The 12,656-nt window shown below is 43.2% G+C and overlaps 5 protein-coding genes across 7 annotated transcripts; 2 read left to right on the plus strand and 3 right to left on the minus strand.

Annotated features, from left to right (window-relative positions):
• Positions 1–97: 97 nt before the first annotated feature.
• LOC117790734 (dipeptidyl peptidase 9) lies at positions 98–4,168 on the minus strand. Of its 2 annotated transcripts, XM_034630280.1 has the most exons (9): positions 3,744–4,168; positions 3,110–3,674; positions 2,833–3,046; positions 2,204–2,760; positions 1,522–2,137; positions 1,148–1,459; positions 866–1,088; positions 611–803; positions 98–552 (listed from the first exon to the last, which is right to left on the minus strand). In XM_034630280.1, the coding sequence occupies exons 1-9, from the start codon at positions 4,141–4,143 to the stop codon at positions 351–353; spliced, it is 3,282 nt and encodes a 1,093-aa protein (XP_034486171.1). In that variant the 5' UTR covers positions 4,144–4,168; the 3' UTR covers positions 98–350. The 2 variants fall into 2 exon arrangements, with proteins under 2 accessions (XP_034486171.1, XP_034486170.1); XM_034630279.1 differs by having other exon boundaries at positions 3,110–4,168.
• Positions 4,169–4,312: 144 nt separating this feature from the next.
• Positions 4,313–5,598, minus strand: LOC117790736 (acylphosphatase-2). 2 transcript variants are annotated; one of them, XM_034630281.1, is made up of 5 exons: positions 5,437–5,598; positions 5,364–5,380; positions 5,188–5,297; positions 5,017–5,126; positions 4,313–4,952 (listed from the first exon to the last, which is right to left on the minus strand). In XM_034630281.1, exons 1-5 carry the CDS (start codon positions 5,579–5,581, stop codon positions 4,948–4,950), a joined length of 387 nt encoding a protein of 128 aa, XP_034486172.1. In that variant the 5' UTR covers positions 5,582–5,598; the 3' UTR covers positions 4,313–4,947. The 2 variants fall into 2 exon arrangements, with proteins under 2 accessions (XP_034486172.1, XP_034486173.1); XM_034630282.1 differs by lacking the exons at positions 4,313–4,952; positions 5,017–5,126; positions 5,364–5,380 and having other exon boundaries at positions 5,213–5,297.
• Positions 5,599–5,721: 123 nt separating this feature from the next.
• On the plus strand, positions 5,722–7,427 carry LOC117790738. Its single transcript, XM_034630284.1, has 3 exons — positions 5,722–5,966; positions 6,070–6,486; positions 6,555–7,427. Exons 1-3 carry the CDS (start codon positions 5,813–5,815, stop codon positions 7,220–7,222), a joined length of 1,239 nt encoding a protein of 412 aa, XP_034486175.1. The 5' UTR covers positions 5,722–5,812; the 3' UTR covers positions 7,223–7,427.
• Positions 7,401–9,304, minus strand: LOC117790737. The gene is made up of 2 exons (XM_034630283.1): positions 7,674–9,304; positions 7,401–7,612 (listed from the first exon to the last, which is right to left on the minus strand). Exons 1-2 carry the CDS (start codon positions 9,072–9,074, stop codon positions 7,487–7,489), a joined length of 1,527 nt encoding a protein of 508 aa, XP_034486174.1. The 5' UTR covers positions 9,075–9,304; the 3' UTR covers positions 7,401–7,486.
• Positions 9,305–9,844: 540 nt separating this feature from the next.
• LOC117792384 lies at positions 9,845–12,652 on the plus strand. Its single transcript, XM_034632508.1, has 3 exons — positions 9,845–10,408; positions 10,471–11,032; positions 11,106–12,652. The coding sequence occupies exons 1-3, from the start codon at positions 9,926–9,928 to the stop codon at positions 12,344–12,346; spliced, it is 2,286 nt and encodes a 761-aa protein (XP_034488399.1). The 5' UTR covers positions 9,845–9,925; the 3' UTR covers positions 12,347–12,652.
• The last annotated feature ends 4 nt before the right edge of the window (positions 12,653–12,656 follow it).

A 12,656-nucleotide genomic window follows, 5' to 3' on the forward strand; every position in this document is an offset into this window, starting at 1 on the left:
AAAAACAAACAGGAAACTTATGACTTAGTTTAAAAAAATGTACACTTGTGCAGAGATAACACAATTAAATATTAATTAAGAGTATGCATGATGTGTATATGTAAAAAAAATATATATTAGGAAATCGTACAATTAGATTCATAGAATAGAGCAGTATTTAAAGGAGGCAGGGCAGAAGTTGATGTTGTTTTCGATTTCTTATAACTGGTTTTGAAATACTTTGAATTATTTTGCAGAAATTTGTATAAAATGTGTTTGTCGATTGATATTTCATTTAACGATTTTTTGAAAAAACAACAAATACCTTATTGTGTTTTATTAGAAGTGTGAGTTAGTGGGACTTATGAATCTCATAAGTTTTGCAAGAATGATAATAATTTCGTTTCATAATTCTTATTCGATTCCAAATTGCGCAATGAATGACGCTCCTCGGGGAATATATGAAGCGCATACGGTTTATTAGCCTTATTTAATGCGCTGATCAGCCGTGAGGTGTGATTAAAATGCACATTCTCATCGATTAGACCATGAATGAGCAGAAGACGATTATCCCTGCAGGAATAAAGTTTTAAATTAAGCAACAAAAATATTGAAATCTTCATATGCTTACTCTTCGGGAAACGAGTGGACATAGTTGAGCACAGAACCTGCCGTGTAGCCGGCCTCATTGAACTGAGGCAGATCCATATAACGTTCCGTATAGCCAGTATCATAAAACTCCCAGTTGGTTACCGGTGCACCAGCAATAGCCACCTTAAATATCTCCGGATACTGTACCAGTCCCATCAAACTCAAATAGCCACCTGCGGAGTGAATGTAATTCGATCAAAGAGACTCCAAATTAGGTAGATGATCAAATCCTTACCATAGGACCAGCCATGTATGGCAATGCGATCCATGTCAATATAGCCCAGTTGATCGGACAGAATACGCAAGGCATCCACCTGATCTGTGAGCTCCACCTGACCCATGCGACCACGTATATGACTCTCGAAACGAATGCCACGATGCCTGGAGCCGCGGGAGTCAATACAAATTACACAATAGCCCTGAGCTGCCAGCATGTGCATGCGCAGTTGATGTTTACCCTGATGGCAAATAACATTTTAATTACAATTTAATGAATTGTTTTATGGTAATGACTTACTTTAAATGTGTTGTTAACCGTTTGCACCTCAGGACCACCGTAGACATTTAGCACCGTTGGATACTTGACGCCCAGCTGGAAATTGTGAGGCTTAAAGACCATGGCATAAACAATATCACCCGATGGCAACTGTGGTCTAAAGATTTGTGGGCAATATTGCGGTTCCGGTTTGCCGCCCTCATGCAGAAAGCCAGCCAACGAGATCTGTATACCATTGACACCTCCATTCTGACAGGTTTGCATTACACGCATCACCTTACAGCTCGGCAGTCTCTGGATATTGCAATAGACTAGCAGCATCAATTGACATTGCTGCAACGAAATGGAGACAATTAGTAATCTTATATAGATGCTGATAGTTTCGCAATGCATACATCATCGAATTCTACCAGATAGGAATAGCCGGGCTCGGTCAGTAGACGTATATGCTCTGGTCGTTGCAGACTAACGACATACAGATGCTTCTCCAATGGTGTATCGCGTAATCCCACAAAGTACACCAATTGATTGGCTTTGTCTACCCACAAGTTTCGGGCGAGCACCTCCCATTCGCCGCTCGTCAATGCGACTTTATTGACAATCCTCGGCTGCAGCGCAGATGGTTCCACAAAATTGGGCTGTTGAGCAGCAGCTGCTGCACTGGTCGCATCCGTTTGGCAGCCATTAACATGGTTGAGCAGCAGACTGGACGTCACCAGATACAAATGCCGAAAGCCCGTTTCTTCAGAGGCCCATACATAGGTGACACTTAGGTCGCTGAGCTCCAGAAAGTACAGCATGTCATGGACATTTATCCAGCTTTCCGATTGCTCCGTGTAGATGACCTGCAGAGGTGTTATGGTTCGATTATATGGACTTCGCCAGCTGTGGTCTCCAAGTGAATCCGTTGGCGTTGAAACTTGACTGCTGTACGACTCGCAAAAGTTGTCTAGCGGTATCAGCATAACATCCAAACGTTGCTGCTTCCGATCTAGACCCTGCACCCAAACGCTAAATGTTACAAGAGGAATGGCCATTAAAGAGATTCGATTTATTATATCAGAATTTATAGCTTACTAGTTGGCATCTGGCGTCCAGCCCACACGGACAATGTATTCCAGCCAAGGGAATACAGCTAGCATAGAATAGGGCAAATCCTTGATGCTAATCTCACTAATTTGCAGCGACTCATTGAGCACAAATTGGACGAGCTTTAGTTTCGACTTGGCATTGGGTGTGCCGCTGCGAGGAAAACGATACTCATCCACCTCACCGGGCACAGCTGTCGAGGAGGGAAACGTGTACAGGGATACATCTGTTTCATCCACTTCCTCGTAGACAATGCGATAGATGCCATCATCAGAGTGCGGCTGCCACCAGTAGCCCTGATATCGACTGAACTCCTCCTGCATCACATACGATGGCACTCCGGCACTTAAAGCATCATCCACATATGTGCGACGACCGCTTCTTGTGTAAGTCAGACGCTTCTCATGGCCACTGAGCGTGTGCGTTACCCAGATATCACAGTCACTGATGTATGCTATCAGATCCGAGTTTTGGGGACAGATTTGCGGATCCAGTGCACTCCACTCTGGGCACGTACGCAGTTGCGTGGGAAACAGCAGACTCGACTGTATAAAAATAATATAAAAATGTTGCTTTAGTCTCATTGTTTTGTTTCCTTCAGGGATGGGGTAACTCACATTGTAGCCCGTGTCCAGACACTGATACAGATCGTTCAAACAGGGAAATACTATTTTGCCACTAGGCTTGTGCAGCTCATAGGATGTTATTCCCCATGTGGGCAGACGCTTCCTCTCTAGCAGCAGTTGAAGCTCCTTGGCATATGGGCAAGTGATGCCGCTGCCCACATGACTGCTGGGTATGGGTTGTTGCAGCAATGGTTGCCACTCCAATCTGAAGTGAGTTGAAGTTTGTTGTTAGGAACTTGGATTTGGATTGCTTGAGTTAACCACTCACCTGGGCTTGGGTTGTGCTCCAAAATGAAACGTGGGCAGATTAATTGTTGGCGATGCTGCGCCACTTCGGGGACTACCAATTGTGGCTTGATCAATCTCGCCACCAATCTGTTGCAAAATCAGTTGCTGTTCATCCTGCTGCTGCAGATTGATATCTGCAAATAGCAGTGTTGTCTCCCACGTCAGTGGCGGTGTGCTTAGAAAGTAGCAGCGTACACGACCATCGGATAGATGGCGGAATTGCACATTTGTTGGCACCATCGTCGATAGATTGGACAGCTCCTTGCGTATCTCCTGCACAAAGCATTTGTTTTCCGCCCATGACTTGGATGGCGTGGGTGCCGCAATATGACCATCATTATCCACAGCATCATCCTCATCGTCCTCGTCGTTATCACCGCAATCCTCGTCATTCAGTCCCAGTCCATGCGGCGGTGTACCGCTAGTGGGTGAACTCAAATGATTCGTTATGGACGAGGCGGCGGCCACAACCATCTCAGTGGTAGTCGCTGTGGCAGCCGCTGCTGCAGCCGTTATGGGCGATGTTATTGAATTGAGAGCACTGCCTATTGAGGAGTAAAATGCATTAGCTGTGGTACCCAGCGAGCCCATGCTCGTAAGACTAGCTATCGAACCGGCACCAATGCCGCCAACGCCAACGACAATCCCGGAATTCGTTGAACTTGGCGTACTGGCAGCACTGTGACTCCGCTCCATTGTGCTGCTGTTGGCAACGCTTACTGCCGTCGATACACGTGATGTGAATCCATCAAAGAGATTGACAAGCGATGTGGCTGCTGCATTCGTTATACTATGACTGCGTTGATGTCCATTGCTCTTCTTGCTGCTGATCCGTTTGTTGTTAGCACTGCCACCTCCCCCATCTCCACCGCCGTCGCTTGTTTCTGTGCCCAGCAGGCCGACGCCAGCGGAACTTGTGGCATTTGGTCCTCCGAGATTAACGATGAGCGGTGAACTGCGCGACGTTTGTTGCTGCTGTTGTGTCGTTTGAATTCTACTTATGTTGCTGTCCATTTTTCCTTATTTTTAATTTTGTTAATTTTGCTTTGAAAGCGCGCGTTAGATCTCGCAATTGCAATGCAGTTTTCGTTTTCACTCAAATTCCAAATTGACCCAAATTTGTATACCACGTACACGCATACACAAACACATACAGAGAGACAAATAGTCCATAGACTGTTGGTTTTTTTGGTTAATTTCTGTCCCTTCGCTGCTCACGGACAAACACGCACGCACGCACGCACACTCACTCACTCACACGCACACACACAGGCAATCACACACTCCCTCATACAGCCATTCGTTGCTTTGTTATTGTTGTTATCGCTGCTGCATTTCTTTTTTAAATGCCTATTTTGTTTATAATTAATTATGTACTATATTTAACAAAAATGTCTATCTCGTCTTGCTTCCAGTGGTGTCAGCTACAATTATCTATCCCGCTCGGCTTTTCATTTTCTTTCTTTTGTGCAACTCTCTTCGTGAGACGATGTGTCGTTTGGTAATTGTTGTTGTTTTAGATTTTTTTATCGTCTCTTTGCAAAAAAGTGAAAGTCTTGTGCGTGTTAAAAGTGCGGTCCAGCTCACACATGTGCGAAAGTCATTGCGATTGTAGAAACTAATTTAATAGCTTTTCTTATGTGTAGGCCAATTAGATAAATTATTAAAGGTATTTTTATTGTTTGTCACAGGTCACAGTAAGAGAAACGATTTCCACTGCAATGCCGTTTGTTTTACTTGATTGTGTTAGCACGCAGCGTTGCACTTTACCGAAACAGTGTTACCCTCAGATATTTCACTGATAATAGCTTGAAGCGGTCATACTACACAAATATTTACATATGTCAGACGGGGATTTTTAACATTTTTATCAATTTGATAACTCACTTCGAATGGTAAATTCGTCAAAGGTAAAATTTTCCAAGTCTAGTGTTGGGCCAAAAACACATTTGTCGATGCGACTGGTGGGACTACCGGTGTATGTCAACCAGAGGCGCCTGTAGAATTAATTTTTATTTTCCGATTTGATTTTATTTTATTCTTTTTTTGACAACTTACATCGCCTCAAAGCTACGTAAAGACCCCTGAATTAATCCTACTACAGTACCATATTCAGAATTCATGCACCAACCGTGGATGTTCAGTTTTTGAGCTCGGCGCAATGTATACTAAATAAGCAATATAAATTTTTTGAAATTTATAATGAGAATTGTAACACGGAAGCTTCAACTTACATGTCGAAAAGAAACGTCTGTAATTAAACAGCATTGAATTCAATGTTTACTTTAGTAAGATATGAACACGTACCTTGCACTATGCCAAATACTTCAAATTCACAGCTTTTAATGTTCTCTGTTTCAATTACTTCCTCTGCCTTCATCTTCACGGATTTGTTTGAATGTGCTTTCAAAGCAGATCTTTTTGTTTGTGTTCCAATATCTGCAGTCTCCATTATTATTAAAAAAAGCCAAAAGCAAACTAAAATTTTTGAAATTAATGCCAATATACGTTTCAGGTTTTTATATATTTTTTATGTAAATGAGTAGAGCAACACTGGCCTGCCTCAAACACGTATGCCTATCGTTTATCGTTATCGCTACGCACCTACGCTTGAGAGAGAAGAAGACGTAGTAAAAGTTATTATTAAAAACAAAGCAAGATTGAGTACAGCAAATATTGAAACATGACTACTAATACCGTATACGCTGGCGTGCATGTTAAGAACAAATTGAGCGATTTTTATCCGGTTCATAACATCGATATGGAACAGAATGTTGCGTACTTGAAAAAGATAATCACAAAGCAGCTGCAATTGCAGTTTGATGCTAACGAACTTGGTGAGTATATACAGACGATATGTACATACATATGTATGTAAATGTGGTATGGTTTGTATAAGCAATAATGCAAACTCATCATGCATATATGTATCTATTATAGATATATGCTACCTTGGAAAGATGCTCGACGATGACTCGAAATTGTGCAGCACAATGAAACCGAATGCGATTATACATTGTTTTCGTAAAATGAAGGGCTATACGCCATATGAACCGCCAGCTGCTAGCGATATTAATACAAAGCATATACAGGAGCTCTTTTCATTGACATCGCACCTGCAAATTAGTGTAACGTCCCGTTTTAATATTCTACAAAAGATTCTGGTAGAGTATCCAGAATTTCGTCGCAATTTGGGCGCACAGGCATTGATACGAGATTCGGTGCTGTTCAATATGTTGCATGAACCGGAAGTGGTGCAAAATCTGGTTCGGGATTATCCATTAATTTGCGAGGCAGCATCATTTATTGTCGACACTATTCGCAAGGAGTTGGCTCGCAACAGTTCCGCTTTACAATGTAAGTACTTGTTCTGGTTCTCATTTCTTTGTTATGAATTGTGTAATGATTGTTTGTTATGTTTACAGTTCAGGAACAGGCAGCGTCGGAGTCAACTACTTCATCAGAGGAGGAGAACTCTTTGGGAGCTGGCAGCAGCAGCAGCGGCGGCAGTAGCACCACTGCGGCCATCAATATAGCTGCCAATCGTCGGGATGAACTGGCCAACATACGTCAGATCAGTCGTCAGCAGCTGGCCAATGCATTGGCCCGCGTCGACATGAGCTCCTTTAACTCACTGTCCAATATTGCGCAACGTAATGTGGACGAGGCGCTTAGCGATGAGCGACCACACACCAGTACCACCACTGCAACGGCTTCGTCTTCATCTGCTGCTGCTGCTGCCGGAACTTCTGCCATCACCTCGGAACTATTTCGAAATGAACTGGCGCGTGCTTTCCAATCCTTGCAGGCTCATCAGCAGCCGCCAGTCGTTGAGAACATGGATGTGGAAGCAACGGTTGATGCAAATGCTGGCGAGGCTGTTGTCGACGAGCCAGAAGATGATGACGATGCTGTTGCTGGCGACGACAGTGATGTGTTGCCCCGCTGCTATCGTCGGCATCGCTTCACGGAACAGTTGCGCACGATGGCAGCCATGGGTTTCATCAATCATACTCAAAATGTTAACTACTTGACGCTGGCCGATGGCAATGTGGAGCACGCCATAAATCTGCTAATGTTGGGCATGAATTAAATGGCAATTGTTTAGCACAATGTATTTATTCTACTGCTGCTGGCGATTTCCAGATGCCAGATATATAAATATATATATAAATGTATATGCATGTGTATATTTCAATACACATTGAAGCGATTTAGCATTATGTTAGTCTTGCGTATATATCAGCGTATGCAAAAACAAATATCATCAATTACTCATTAACATATAATAATGCACATAAAATAAAAATACAGTTGTATATAACGAGAGGCGATTGGGCAAATATCAAAATTGAAACTACTTAATTAAATAGTCTAACGCTTTGTCCTTATTGTTATCAAATTTCAAAAGCGCCGCTGAGATTTTAGTTTCTTCGAAGCCGAGATCCATTAGCTCGCCCAGTGGTATGAGGTGTTCGATTATCTATTGGAGAAATGATTATATATTAGCATTAGATGATCCCATTAAAGGCAATCTTCTCTACCTTTTTGTCGTCAACGCCGCACAGGTTGACCACCTTGGCCACACGCTCCAATGGGAAACCCATGCTGCTGATACGCTGTGCCAGCTTCTGTGCCGGCTCCGCCAACTCCTGGAATATGTTGACATTACTTGGCGGAGCTTGCGACTCCTGTTGTGGTAGTGTCAATACCATTGCCTGCTGCTCGTTCTCATTGTGACTGTGCAGGCGAGCACGTCGCTTTTCCGCCTGCTGCAGTTCAGTTTTCAGCTCGCGCAGAATATCAGGAACGCTTCTGGACTTTGTGTCTACTTCTTGCGGGTTCAAAAGAATACTTGCGGTCGACGGACTGTTGTTGCTGCCAGGGATCGCCGGCAAATGTGTGGGCGTGCCATATCCGTTGACATAGCCATGTTGCAAGTAATTGTGATTATGATATAATTGTTGCTGGCCGGACACCTGTGGATAATAGTGCTGATTGTAGACCATATGCTGATAGTTGTTTAGCTGTTGTTGCTGTGGAGTGTTGTAGTTGTGTGTAGTTGGGTACATGGCTGGAATGTTTTGTCCATCATCACAGTGCATTTGAAAGTTGACACTATCCAGTGTTGCTTTGGTTTCGGCCAGTGTAGTCACAGCTAATTCCAATTCGACTGGCGCCTCCTCCGTTTCCACTCGATCTACTTGTTTCTCTCCAGGCTGCTCATCTGGCTGCGTCTTCTGGTCCTCCTCTTCCTCGGATACCTGCGAATTTTGCGTCAACTGCGACTGATGCAAGACCTGAGCCAGTATATCCAAATCGTTAATGGTTTTTAGCTCAATGTTATCAAATGGTGACGAGTTCATATTGTATTCAAAGTCGGCATAATTGAGTGAACTGTTCCGCTTGTGGTTCGCCACAACTGGTGTCGCTGTCGTGCCGCTGAGTATGGTGGGCTGCAGTATATCGTGGAAGTTGTTGCATGAGTTTATTGACTTTGGTTCAACTTGTTCACGTGACTTGGTAGCGTTAATTGATTTTGATTTCGATGTTGCCGTTGTCGTGGTCGTTGTTGGTGATGGTGTTGTTGGTGATGACTCCGCCGCTGTCTCGTCATCATCGCTGTCCGAGGAAAGATCGGCTGCACTTGGATATTCAACAGCTCCGAGCATTTCCTTCTGCTTCGCTTCGAGCGCACGTTGACGTTCCTGTTTGCGCTGCTCCTGGCGTACATGACGAGCTTGCTGTTGTTGATGGCGCATCTGTCGCCAGTGCTGGCACTTGCTGAGCACAGTGCGCTCCAGCTGGAAGTCATATTGAAATGCTTGACCATCAAAATAGTTTGGATGGTATTGGGCCAAACGGTTTGCAACCGTCTGGGGCAATTGGTAAACTAATGGCGGTGGTTTATATCGTTCGACTATTTTGACAGGCACATCTTCCATATTATTTAACTATCACTAGTCATAAGCGCATACACGACAAATTTTAATAATTATTGTATTCTTTTGTTGTTTTTTTTCACTACTCTTTTGTTTTTGCAAAACGATTGCGATAGTACGAAATCAGCAAGCACCAATCGATATCAGCTGCTGTCTGAGTCATTTTGAACTCGTTTAATTATGTACACACTGGTCACGCAAAATAAATAACAATTCGAAACGACTTATTTTGCGTTCAAAAGGCCGTTTGTAGTGCAACTAATAAATACATACAGAACTCTAAGCTAAGATAGGTTTCGTAAATTATTAATAGATAGCAACTTTTTAAAAGCAGTATTTTGCCTGTAAGTAGGCGCTGGTTTATTACATTCGCACTAATGGATCAGCTGTTTTTTGTTTACGTTTCCCCTGGTCATATCGACATAGGTTGCAAGACTTGCCAAGCCGTTTATTAATGACAAGGTTGCCCTAACGTTTTTCGACCATGTTACGGCGCGTGATTTAAATTCACAAATTTTAACAACAAGCAATCGAATAAGAAAGCAATGAGGTTAATTATAACATAACCATTTAAATTAAGGTGATTATTTGTATGAATGTTGGTAGTTCGTCATGATTCTAACTCTAAATTAAAATACAGAAACTCGACAAAAAATTCTGCAAATGCAAATTCTGCAAATGCAAAATAGATCTTTTTTTCAAAGAAAGGGATCTCAGGGGTCTGGTAGCGTTCAAATAAACGGCAATATATTTCTGCCATGTGGCAACGTCTTTCAATAAGTTGATGCACTAGAATGTAAAAATCTTTAAATTAACTTCTTTATGCTTTGAAATACTGCATTATCAGCATCATTATGTGCGATGCAGATGACCAGAGACTGAATTATCAGCAGATGCTAACGGAGATATCATCGGTGCTGGAAACTACCGCCGAATCTAGCGATGCAAACGCTTTAAAATTAAATCAGGAGCTGCAGCGGCGTCTGGAACAAGTGCGCACATCTATGCTGGAGCTACTGAAGCAAGTGCGTGCTCGCTACGCACGAAACGAGGAGATACTTATTCGCCGGCTAAAGCCGCGTACTCGTTATTCAGTATTGGGAAGCGGTTCCGTTTCCGAAAACATTGGCCAAAGTGGCGCGGTTCTTCGGGGTGGAACCTTTCGTTTCAAGGGCAATTTATATTTTCGAGATGTGGACGGGCGCAGCTGTCCCAACAATGAGGATTACAACAGTCGCTGTGCCACTGAAATGTTTCCCACGGATTTCGATATGCGTTCCAAACATGTCTGGACAGTGCTCGACAAGAAGAACGTGGTAATGGGCATTAAGCAGCAGGTGAGCGACTAACGTCAGTCCAAGAAATGAAAGCATCTTTATAAATTTCTTTCGTTATGCAGCTGCTCGATCATATAACCGAGCAATCCAAAACAGAACCAACTATCAGCAAACCAAAAAAACGCAAAGCCATTGATTTACATGAGCAAACGCTGGCCAGTCTCCTTAATTCAGCCGATAGCAGCTTTAGCATTGACTGGAATCAAATTAGCACACTGGATGTTGAGCTTCGTCATTCATCCTACAGCTGTGAAGCCATGTGGCTTGTGTATTTACATCCGCAGCTTAAACGTGACGATTGGACAAACGAAGAGGATGAGAAACTGGTAGATGCGGCACGGGCCAATAAGCTGCAAAACTGGAAAGCGATTGCGGCTGCAGTGCATCAGCGGTCCGAATACCAATGCTTTGTCCGCATGCAGACAACGCTAAGATTTAACCTGGAGCCAGCGAGTAACTTCAAATGGAGTGAACTGGATAATGAGAGACTGCGAAATATAGTATCACAAAATACGGTGAACGGTGTTATTAATTGGTCCGAGGTAGTCGAGCACTTTCCGGGACGATCCCGATCCACATTAATTGGACGTTACATGTATGTCCTGCATCCCAGCATAAGTCATGGTGAGTTCGTAGAATTAGGAAAACATAGAAACACAATTTACTAATTATCAATTTACACATTTACACATTTCAGAACCCTTTACCCCTAAGGAAGATTTGATGCTGTTTTCTGCCTTTGAGCAGTACAATGGCAAGTTCAATTGCTTTCCACGCACACTGTTTCCAAATCGATCGCTGGCACAGTTGCGGACCCGCTACCACAATGTGTTGGCCCAGCGTAATAAGACGGACTCCTGGTCGGTGGAGGATGATTCCAAGTTGATAGAATTTGTGTCCAAGCATGGCACCTCTCAGTGGGTGAACTGTGCCAATCATTTGGGTAATCACACGCGTACCAGTTGTCGCACACGCTTCCTGGTCATCAACCGTTTTGTGGAGCAGCATCCTAATGCCCAGATTTCCGACATACCCCGTCGAAAGACAAACAAAAAAGCCCAGGTAACCGCCGATAATTGGACGCAACGATTGGAGGAATTCAATGAAGACCCGGATTCATTACTCTCTATGGATGTAACTCAGCAAAATCCTAAACCGAAGAAGATCAAACAGGAGGCACTGAGCTATGCAGACACTTTACGTGGCTGGGACCTTCGCATCTATGATTACTTTAAGTTTGCCTATAATCTTAACCTGCGATCTGCCCCGACACCCGTTCCCCTACCTAGAGATGCACGTAACTTCTATGCTGTAGCCAACGCCCTGAGCTTCAGACCACCAGCCACCGGTAACAGGTTAATTGAGAGCTTTTCACTGTGCCGGCAGCTAAGTCGGTGCTACAATAAAATGTTATGTCAACTGCCTCCGCCGCCTAATGATATGAAAGCAACACCAACGGATCAGCTGCTGCCACCTAATTGGTCCACGATGATGGGGTTCCGTTCCATTTGCATATGGCATTGTTGTAATCAAGCAACCAGCGTACAGTCGACATTTAATTACGATGAATCTCATCCAGCTGTGCAGCTATTTCGACAAAGGTTACGTACCCTCTTCTATCGGACCATACTCTTGAGTCGCCTGGAGACAACCGAGTTTGCGCAGCTGCCAGAGGCGTTGATGCAGCAGCCGCGTCCAGTACCAAACTGCGCCCTGCCAGAGACGGGTAAATGCGTTAATCCCACATCGCATCGTCAGCCAAAGAAGCAGCTTAAGTTACAGAAATCTAAAGTAATTAGTGGTTTGAGAGCCCAAGAAACGGCGCACAGGCAAATCCAAGATTTGGAGCGTATGACGAGTGTGCGACATAGTCTAAAATCCGAACCAAATGACTCCCACGATGTGCTTAATGTTAAGCAGGAATTATCCTTTGACTAGTTCAAGTCAAAATAAAAACGTACATCAAATTGGTTTAAATAGATTTTATAATTACTAATATCGTATTTATGTATATGTATGTATGTATATAATAATAACTAACAATATGGAAGATATCCCTATACAAAAGAACAAATTGTTGATTTCATATAGAGATATATACCTTTATAAATTATGTATTATGTATAAGTATTTCAAATCGCGTATGGTAGGTTCTTTAGGTACTTATTATGTGGTTAGAAAAACAAATTGCAAGCATTTCTTTAGCGGGTTCTAATAAATCACGCTATTAGCTAGATTATTGCATATC

Source organism: Drosophila innubila (genome assembly GCF_004354385.1).
Source record: "Drosophila innubila isolate TH190305 chromosome 3R unlocalized genomic scaffold, UK_Dinn_1.0 2_E_3R, whole genome shotgun sequence".
NCBI lineage: Eukaryota > Metazoa > Arthropoda > Insecta > Diptera > Drosophilidae > Drosophila > Drosophila innubila.